Source organism: Phyllostomus discolor, chromosome 12, assembly GCF_004126475.2.
Source record: "Phyllostomus discolor isolate MPI-MPIP mPhyDis1 chromosome 12, mPhyDis1.pri.v3, whole genome shotgun sequence".
NCBI classification, from domain to species: domain Eukaryota; kingdom Metazoa; phylum Chordata; class Mammalia; order Chiroptera; family Phyllostomidae; genus Phyllostomus; species Phyllostomus discolor.
Window position 1 is genome coordinate 7,033,860 of NC_040914.2, and position 10,810 is coordinate 7,044,669.

At 49.1% G+C, this 10,810-nt stretch overlaps 1 protein-coding gene across 1 annotated transcript; it reads right to left on the bottom strand.

Annotated features, from left to right (window-relative positions):
• Positions 1–140: 140 nt before the first annotated feature.
• FBL (fibrillarin) lies at positions 141–10,433 on the bottom strand. The gene is made up of 9 exons (XM_028530320.2): positions 10,302–10,433; positions 5,240–5,410; positions 5,042–5,143; positions 4,837–4,931; positions 3,586–3,756; positions 2,538–2,670; positions 1,310–1,422; positions 370–515; positions 141–250 (listed from the first exon to the last, which is right to left on the bottom strand). The coding sequence occupies exons 1-9, from the start codon at positions 10,309–10,311 to the stop codon at positions 226–228; spliced, it is 966 nt and encodes a 321-aa protein (XP_028386121.1). The 5' UTR covers positions 10,312–10,433; the 3' UTR covers positions 141–225.
• Positions 10,434–10,810: the final 377 nt, after the last annotated feature.

Sequence of the window (10,810 nt, forward strand, 5' to 3'; positions counted from 1 at the left end):
GGGCAGCACAAAAGGCAGCTAAGAAAGGAGGTTGCGCTGCATGGAGGAGCTTGCACTCCCACCGCCACCCAAGTTAACCAAGGGTGCTTACGCCCCGTTGTTAACAGAAGTCGCCAAACAATCAGCAGCAGAAACAAACCGGAAGGAAGGGATGAGTCTTTTAATAGAAAAACACAAGTGTAACAGTAGCAACGTAATCTCACAATCCAGATGGAGCGCTGGACTTCAATTCTTCACCTTGGGGGGAGGCCTGTGAGGAAGGAGATTGTCACCACTTTAGGAGCTCACCTAACAAGTACTGACCCGTGTGGCTCTGGGTGCAGGGGTCAGACACATCAGCCCTGATGGAGTATTGAGTACCCGGCTCACCTGTACACACCCACAACTACAGCGTGGTCTCTTTCATACGGCTCTAAAGTCAACTGCTCCTGGGGCTTCATGTTCTCCTGTTGCATCTTTTTCACTTCAGAGGCGAACACTGCCTCAGCAGAGGCTGTGGAATCGATGCAGTTGGCCTGCAGAGGGGAGAGGATTTGAAGTCTGCCGCAAGGCTTTGGGCTGTTTCTTTTCTGTGCTCTTTAAATTAGTACTTATTTTTTTACTAGAAAGGGCAAAGCTCAGGTTTTAGAAACTTTCAATTTGGTCTGGGTTTGGAACAGGTACCCTTCAACAGAGTCCTATTTATCTCAAAGCCAGTCCTAAATTTTACATTTGGTTTTTTTTCCTCTTCTGTTTCCTCAACAATAATGCAGCTGAGAACAGGGAAACAAATGTAGCGAAAGGCTAACAAAATGGTGAATCTGGTTGAATGGCACACAGCCTCTCAGTAACTCAAAAGAAAACATTTTTAACAATGCACCTAGCATTTATCTAGTATTTATTCTATACTAGGCTCTATTCTAAACATGTCACATATATTGATATATTTAATCCTTACACAGACACTAAAAAACATAGGACTGATATTCTATTTTACGAGTGAAGAAAACAAGCACACAAGTTCACTGCTCAAAGTCACACAGTGAGTTGGAATTCACACTCAAATTGTCAGACTCTGTGATCAGGTACTTGACCACTACATTCTACTGCCTCTTTAAGTCCAAAGCTTCTAGTTTTGCAGACATTTTTCATCATGTGCTATTTGACTTGGGCCAGGGGATGGCTTGTAGGAAGCTGAGTAGGGATAAAGGCTGAGAATAGATTGATTGGCTTAGGGGGGATGAAGGCTCCCTTGTTTTGACTGGCTGCTTGGCAGTTAATGGTAGAGAAGATATGAGCACCCCATCTTAGACTCCTCCAAGCCCCGCACCTTAATGGAAATCACAAAGTGCCCTCCATTACGTAGGAAGGTGTGGGCATTCAGGGCTACAATCCGGGTCTGGTCTGGCTGGGCCACGTCGGCAAAGATCACATCCACCATTGCTAGGGAGAAAGAAGTGGCAGTTAAAAGCTGGGCCCACTGGATCTTCCCAGCTCCTCCCATGGGGCCTGCAGATTCCTGGTGAAGGAGTCTTCCCTACCTCTAGTCTCACTGCCCCACCAATGATCCCTCACCCTCCACTGTGACCCCAAGAAATCCACAGTCACACCATTCATTCACACCACTTGTAAACCATGGTTGCCACCTACTCTGTCACCAGCCCCACGCTGGGCGTGGGGGAATGAAAGGACAAGTCAGACCTGGACCCTGCTCTCCAGACACTCCCAGGTCTGGGGAGGGGAGAGGAGGAGGGACAAAGGTCAGGGGAGACAGACACACCATCAAAAAGGCAAGTAAAAAGTGACCACTTATAGGCAGGGGTGTTTGCAGGACTGTCAGATAAAAATAAGTTGCATGACAAAGGGTATAAGTGTATGGGAAAAGCTCACAGAAAGAAAAACCAGCAGAATGCAAAGGAATTTTTTTTAAGACAGTATGATTAAAAAAAAATCATACTGCCTTAAAAAGGCAGTGAACAATACTTAAAAAAAAAAAAAAAAAAAGGAAAGATGTTGTAATGGAACTGACTTTTTTAAATCGGGAAAACCAGACATCCAATTGTTCATGTAAGTTACCTCAGAGGGTGACTGACATATAAAGCATTCCATTTTTACATTTTGCTTCTGAATTTTTTTAAAAAATCAAAGTCACTGATATTCACAATGGGCTCCTCTAGTCCAGGCTACACTCTTTGTGCACTCTGGGTTATGATCTCACTAGACAATGATGATGAAGACCTCTGAAGGAGGCTTTTATACATAAGCCAGGGCCAATGTAAAAGTTCCATATTTTACAGGGAGACAGGGAGTGTAGGGCGGCCTAGGAAGAGGGCCACGCAGTTAAAGAAGAGGAGGCCAGCTCTCTGAAGGTGCCAGATATCCGAGATCCTGAAGCATGACCACTATCTATACCTGGCTCACCCCACTGTTTTCATTCCTGTAGACTCAAGAGGCCTCCTCATCCATTCCAAGTCCATCTGAGTCAGAGCTCTGGCCTCTTCCAGGAAACCGAGAGAGGCCTGTCTTACCCCACTTGGGCTGACCCTGGAATCCCTCACCAATGAGCATGCGGTATTTGTGCGGGTGCCGAGCATCTTCAATGACAGGAATAATGTTGGTCCTCTTCTTGGCCAAGTTAATGAGGTCACGGCCAGAGCGGTGGGAGAACTCAACTGCATAGACCAGACCGTCCTAAAAAAAAAAAATCAAATAATAATGACAATGATACTAGTTCCCATGTATGGAGCACCTACTTTGGGCCCACCCATTGCAGGAAGCATTTCTGCAAACCCCCAAATCAAAACCCAACCAGTTAACAACTGTTGTTATTATGTCCATTTTACAGAGGAATAAACTGAGGCTCAGAGACATGACGCCACAGGCCAAGGGTTATTCACTCCCACTCTGCCTGATTTGAAAACCCAGGCCCCCAACATAGGCTTAAAACCAGGAAGATAGGGCAGAGAGATAAAATCTTAACAGCTAAGAGTATTTGTGGTGCGCCAGGCATTGGTCTAAGCACTTTACAGGAATTAAATCATTTACCTTCACAACAACTCTATCTTCCAGAGGAGTAAACTGAGGCTTGGACAGATTAAATACCTTGCTGAAAGTCTCCTTGTTAAAAGACCTCCACCACAGCCTTGGGTTTACAGTCTATAGTTATGTAGATGAGCTAGAGGTCATAAAGTCAGATGCACAGATTCCCTCTATATGGGGAGCCCGCGGGGCCACACAGAAATGCAGGCCCAGAAACTGAGATCCCCTGTTCTTTCCAGAGAAACCAGAAGATCAAATTATGGGGGCATAAATTTTTTTAGGAGGGTAACCGAATCACGTAGTTTGGTATCTATCTATACACTCTATTCTACGCCTGGATAACTGGTTACCCCAATGCCCAGGTCCCTTTCCCTGTGGGCCAAGGACTCAAGAGTGAAGCTGAATGAGCTTTTGGACTCAAGCTGCTCCTTTTTCTCACAGGCACTCTGCGAGAAAGGGACCTAGCTCCAGCCACACAGTACAGGGCAGAGGAGGAGACCTTTCTTTTCCTCCCACCTCCCCACCAGCCTTTACTCATATCCAACCCCCAAACCTCCCTCCACTCACCGGGCCTACAATGTCAGAGACGTGGGAGACAGTGGTGCCTGAGGCAGCCCCGAGGTAGAGCACCTTGGCCCCTGGCTTGATGTGGATCTGGTCCACACCGCCCAGGATCGCTGCTGCCAGCTTGGAGCGGAAGGGGTTCCAGGCACGGTACTCAACTTTGTCATCTCCCTCCTGGGCCGGAGAGATGGGGATGGCAGTCAGTGCCAGACTCTTCTGTGAGTCCCCACTGCCCTTCACCTTGGGGCCCTCAAAGGGACTCGATCATTGTACAAGGATGAAATGTGGGTATGTATCAATGGCCATGACAGATGCGGTATCTGACCTCTCATGGAAGTTACTGACTCAAAGAAAAGGGGCCGAGACAGACAATAAACAAAGAGAAGAGCCTACCAGATAGCGGCAAGATCTGTGCATTCGTTCCAAAGCATCTGCGGTGCCAGCACATGCTGTGTGCAGACCCTGCAGCAGCTCCGGGGATACACAGTGAAGAAGACAAAGACCCCTGCCTTGAAAGAGTGAGGATGCACTGAACTGATGGACACACACAGACAGAGAGTGGTGACAGGTGCAAAGGAGAAAGGATCAAGCCAGGAAAGTAGTTGTGAAGCACAGGGAGCAGGGCAAGGACCAGGTGCAAATGAGAAAGGGCAGCCAGGGAAGAGCCAAGTGAAGACCTAAAGGAGGTGAGGGGCCACTCAAATCTGGGGGGAGGCTCACTCCAGGCGGCAGGAAAGGCAGCAGAATGGCCCTGAGGCAGGAGTGCACCCGGCCATAAAGAAAACGACATGGGCTAACACGACGGGGGATCGGTGGTGAGGGCTGTTTTTGACATATAGGGTGGTGTAAGGAGGCCTTTGAGAAAGGCAAGGTGATGCCTAACCAGGGACGCTGGTGATGAGAGGGAACCAGCCCCACACACAGCTGGGAGAGGAGCACAGCAGGCAGAGAGAACAGCACAGTCAGTGGGCTAGAAGACACTCAGTCAGAAGGACAATGGGAGGAGGTGAGGCCAGGGAGTGGGAAGGGGAAGCTAGAATGTGCAGGGTCTCCTGGGTCACACTCGGCTCATTAACCTGAAGGCAACAGGAGTCACAGAAGGCTTGGGGAGAAAAGTGCACGATCTGACTTATATATTAAGATGATGCCCTCCCTGGCTGTCCTGGGTAGGGCAAGGTGGAGGCAAGGAGGCCACACTGCAGGGTACAACAGCAGCTGGGGCTCTGGTGGCTTTGAGAGGGACCCAGGTCTCACCGAAATTGAGACTCTCTTCTCTCCATAAACTGATTCTCCAGGGACCAGATTCTTGGTGACCAGTGCATCTTCCTTTCCTCGACAAATGAAAACTCCTGGGCAAAGGGATCAGCGCAGCAGTGAGGACTCTGGGCCCCACCTCACCCCATCCCACCCCACCCCACTCCCCCTTAATCTCAGCAGGTTCCCCGCCTTTCTCACTCACCCTCGTGCCGGTGAGGTTCCACCATCACATTTTTCCCTGACTGATTTCCCCTTTTTCCTCCCCGACCACGACCCCGGCTGCCACCAGACTGGAACCCACCACCTACAAGGGAGAGATGCAGTGAGAGAGGGACACCCCACACCTCTTCCCTCCCCGATCCGCAAGCCCAGGGAAAGCCTCCTCCCCCATCTCACTCACCTCTTCCTCCTCCTCCTCCTCCTCGTCCACGGCCTCTGAAGCCTCCACCACGACCTCGGCCCCCACCAAAGCCACCTCGGCCCCCACCAAAGCCACCTCGGCCTCCACCTCGGCCTCCACGGTCACCAAAGCCCCCTCGGCCACCGAAGCCACCCCCACGGGGGCTGAAACCTGTGGTGGAAACAGAAACGGGAATCAAGAGCAATGAAGCTTGAAAAGTTACTGCTATACCTCACAGTTCTACTCAGGAGAGAGAACAGAGAAACACGCACCAGGAGGCACACCCACGAATGTCCACAGCAGCAGAAAAATCAGGACTAACACAAATGTCCACTGGCACGATGGACCAAAAAAAGGGGGGGGGTGACAGTCACGATCAAAGTGAAAAGGACCTACAGTTACCTGCCAAAGACAGGTAAATCTTCAAACCAAAGTGTTAAGTGACAGAGCAAGTCCAAGGAAACCACATCCAACATAACATCCTTTTTATGAAGTTCGACGTGAAACAACACTATGCTGCGGTGGTATGTGTGGTAACCCGTGTCCCACCCTCACCCCAAAAGAGGCAAGAGAATGATAAATGCCAAACTTATGATACTGGGTAATGGGAGGGAGAAATGATGGGGTTAGGATAGGGGAGGGGTACATAGGTAGATGTAGGTTACTGTCAATATTCTGGTCTTCTTGGATGGATGGCAGATTGATAAAATTCGTCCTATTTTCAATAGTAACTAGTCTGCCAATAGTAACTAGTAACTGAGTGTGTGTCCACCATGGCAGTAGGTTTCTGAGACCCTGGAAATGTCTTCCTGCTGTCCTACGCCCAACCTTGTGTCTGGAACAAAACTGCCAGCACCCAAACAGAGAGGAACCCAGCGCAACATCTTGCCCACTAACTGGTCTCCTGCTTCCAAAACCACAGAAGTCTTTTCCAACTTAGGGGAAAAAAAAGAAGGGAAAAATAAAACAAATTATGCTTTATGGATGGGCAACAGTCTATGAGGAGTTCAGGGCTTGTGAACAAGATTGAAAGATTAAGAAAAAAAAAAAAGAAAAGATTCAGAGACTTCATTTTCATCACTTCGGGACAGTGCAAACGGTCCTCACTGAGCATAAAACAGTGTCTGAGGTGAACAGAGTTCTCCTGGTGCTAACAGATGCAATATCTGACTTCTGACAGTTTCAAAAGCTCTGGAAACTGTCAAACAATAACAGTGAGAGAAAGCCACCCACTATAAAACTGCTGATTTAAAATGACTGAACTTGATCATTACAAATTACTCAACAGCAAACGTGCTCAAGTTTTTTTGTAAAGATGTGTTATATTTCCATCCTATCTATGAAAGCTTTGTGCATCTTAATGGTGTTAAAGATGAACATGTACAACTTTTTAATGGCTATTCCTAATTTGATCCTTAACAATGAACAGTTTCAAAACTCCTGCACATAACCGAGAGTTGCTTACGTTTTCTCCTCACCTCCCTCTACATACTACTGTCTGCGTGGGAGCTGGTGATGTCTTATTTATTTATTTACTTACTTACTTTATTTTATTTATTTATATTGATTTAGAGAGAGAGAAGAAAGGATAGAGAAACATCCATTTGTTGTTCCACTTATTTACGCATTCACTGGTTGATTCTTGATGTGCCCTGACTGGGGAATAAGCCCACAACCTTGGTGTAATGGGAGGACACTCCACCCAGCTAAACCACCAGGCCAGGGCCCAGGGATGCCCTTTTTAAAACAGGGCACCAGATCCCACCAGCCCCCTTACCAAATTCCTTCAGTGATTTCCCGTCACATTCAAATGAAATAAAATTTCCTTTTTCTGGCTCCCAAAGCCCTAAAGCAGTGAGTCTCACCTTTGGCTAATCCCTGGAGCCTAGATATCCTTTTGTAAGTGTCTGGGGTGGGGGAGCTTTTCCAAGTTGCCCAGGTTACCCTAATGTGCAGCCCAAACAGACTCCTGCCATCACAGGGCCCTGCCTTCTGCCAATTCTTCTGACCTCACTCTCTATGCTGCGCACCATGCTCTCCCTCCCCAAGAATTCACTCTCCAGCTTCTCAACCTTTCACATCTTCTGTTCCCATGGCCTGGCCCCTGTGGACATCTGCTAGGCTCACCCACTCCTTTGCTGCACTCATGCCTCTCATAAATCTTCCTTCCTCAAAAGGGCTGTCCCTGGCTACCCAGCCTTTACCCCACTCTTTTTCTTCTTATTACCATCCATGGCGTTCTCAACATTAGCACTGCCTGCCTCTCCCACTAGAATCAAGTTCCAAAAGGACAAGGATGTTTAGTTGTCTTGGTCACTACTGCATCCCCAGCACTCTGTACAACACCTGGCACAAAGTATTAAGAACACTGCCTGATGATGCTTAAACCTCTGGGTTCTGCCTCATGGAGAAAGCAGCCAGTCTGTTCATTCAAGAAGCAGGTGATTGATTAGATGGTGACCGGAGCCCTGGTTCCTCCCCTCACACAGTTCATTTGCAACCCTAGAGAAAGGGAAGGTTCTCGGATGTCTTGAAAACATCTCAAAGACAGAGATACAGAGATAACACAGTGCCCACCTCACAGACTTGAAAAGATTAAATGACTTAATACATACAAAGCACTTAATTCGTTGCCTAGCACAGTCTGAATAGGCAATGAGTGCTCCCCCCTACTGAAGGGACAAACCACTAGGCCTAAGGCTCTTAGCATAGGCCTGACAGAACGGAGACCTGGCAATTAGGGGTGTAGCATGGGGTACAGTGGGCACAAGAGTCAGCTTTCAGTCCCAGATACTCAAAACCTATCTCAATCCATTTCAAGTCCTGGGGCTCTTAGAAAGTACCCATTCCTCACAAAAAAACACATGTTCACACACACTTCCAGAAGTTTTGGGTGGAGGGACCCACAGACCTGCTGGTTGAAAACTGCTCCCCTCCCACAGCCTTCCTCATCTCAAAAATGGCAACTCCCTCCTTCCAGTCACATGCACTAGAACCCTTAGTTGTGCCTGACTCCTCTCTCTCACACCCACATACAAGCTGTTGGTTCTGCCTTTAAAATCTATTCCCAAACCATAATCTGTCAGCCAGGTTGACAGCCACCTGCCTGGTCCAAGCCACATCATCTCCTAGTGGACCACAGCAACAGACCTCCTCCCGATGTGCCTGCTTCCACTCTTGCTCCGCTAAAGTCTCTCACACACAGAGGCAAGAGGATCCGTTTAAAAAGTGTCAATCAAGTCTGACAGACAGCAAGTCTGACTGACACCACTAAGAATCTCCCAAAGGCTTCCTCTCTCATTCAGACTAAAATCCCCATTGAAGAGCTGACTCCTGACAACTTCTCAAACTTCCTATCCTAACACAATAAGGGGAAGGGCTGGGAGGACTGTGCGTACTCCATTCCTGAGAGAATCAGACCACAGGACGCCTGGAGGCTGCCAGGGTCTGTGGGAGATACACATCTAACACCTCCCACCCCTTCCATCAACAGATCCCCAGATGAAGGAGAAAGAGAACTTGGGAGGGGCCATGGACCCACAAATCCCCCCTCACCAGATGACCCAACTCTCTCCACAGGCTTAAAGAAAAACAAAAACAATGTGTACCAGAAAACAGACGCTGCCCTGGCCAGGCAGCTCAGTTGCTTGGAGCGCTGTACCACACACTGAAAGGCTGCAGGTTTGAGTCCCTGGCAGGGCACATATGGGAGGCAACCAATGGATGTTTCTCTGTCACACTGATGTTTTCCTTCTCTCTCTCTAATCAATTTAAAAAACATTTCTTCAGGTGAGGAGTAAAAGAAAAATTAAAAAGAAAAATGAGATGCCTTTGGTCACAGTGGGAGATTTCTCCAACTCCAGTAGAGCACATTGGAGGGAGGGAGGCAGCCTGATTTAGGAAAAGCTGAGCCCCACCAAGAGGATCCTAATCTGTTCCCCTTGAGAAGAAAGATAAAGATAATACTTAGAGCGAATACTATTATATTGCAAGCACTGTGTAATTTTTCAACTTAATATATTGAAATATAATTGGCACATCACACTGTGTAAGTTTTAAAGTGTTGATTTCATACACTTCTATTTGCAAAATGATTACCACGCAGTGCTATTTTTTAACAGCATCTTACTAAATTGTAACTGGGGGTCATTTTATTGAGGAAAAACCGGGGTTCAGAGGTAAAACCACTTGCCCAAGGTCGCGAAGTAAGTTAAGAAGCAGGGCCAGGATGAAAACTTTGAACTGAGGCCCTTCTGCTGTCAAAGCCAGGGCTCTCAGCATTCCACCATGAGGGCGATGGGATGGGTTCACCAAGCTCTGGAGGAAAATCGAATGGAAGCACTCCTGCCCCGTGACTACCTCCCTTCGCCACCTCACGCTAACCCTGTCCTGGGTTTGTGAAGTTTCACCTCACCTGGGGTTTGAGAATAACTAGGCCTCAGACCTTCACTCCATCCTCAGGGACCCGCCCTCTTTGGGAGAGTAAAGAGCGGGAAGGTGGACCAGAGGGCCACATATAATCAAGGCAGGAGTCCTCACCCTCTCCAGCCTTATCGAGAAGATTGCTGGTTGGGGGAGGCGAAGGGTCAAGGGCGGCGGTAGCCGTGGAGGCAAACGAGCGACTTCCTAGACTCAGCTCCTGAAGATTCTACACCTCCAAACCAAGAGAGATTCCCCAAAACACACGCCCAGAGAGCGACGACCCCCAAATGCCTGGACCCAAACTGTGTCAGTAACGCCGGCTGCAGCCCCGGTCTAATGTCCAAGAACCTAATGAAAACCTCAATGAGACGAATCCCTGGTCAGGACCCCCCAATCCCAGGCTGAAGACTAGACACATGACCGTGACCTCCGAAACCAGTCACAAACCTCTAGACCCAACCCCTAGGCTCAGGATCGATCATAGGGCGGAACCAAGACCCGCTCCCAAACGACACTGAACCAGGACCCCTTCCCCACACCGGACCCGGGTCTCGGAACCCCTGCCCCCAGACCAAGGCCCCGCACCCCAGATACCGCTGGACCCCAGTCCCTGACAACCGACCCCAAACCCGTTCTGCACCTGGCTTCATGGCGAGCTCGGAGCTGCGCGGCTCAGGATTCTGCTGCGTCCGAGCCCGCACGAGTCCGGGGCTTTCGCACGTGGAGAGAAGCGCACGCGCGCGCGGTGACGTAAGGCCTGAGACGCAATCACGTAGACCCGCCTCTTGGAGCGCCGGGCCAACCCGGGATCCCGCCCGCTCCGGCTTCGATTCGCAAGCTCCTAGCGTTTTCGACTCGCTCGGCTCTACTGTCGCTTGTACTGCGATCACTACACTGTGCTCCCTGCTTCCCCCTTCACCGATGTGGGCGCCCTGTAATCGAGTCTCATCCCTAGACCTTCGCATGGGCTGTGCCTTCTGCCCGCCTTCTCTAATTCTAGTTAATTCCCTGAGGTCCCCTCTTCTACATCCCAAAGCTTTCCTTGACCCATTTCGGCCCCCAAGAACGTGGACGACTGTGGACTCCCATTCATACATTAGAAAAGCATTTACTATAAGTCCGTCTGTCCTAGACACTGTGCTAGGCGCT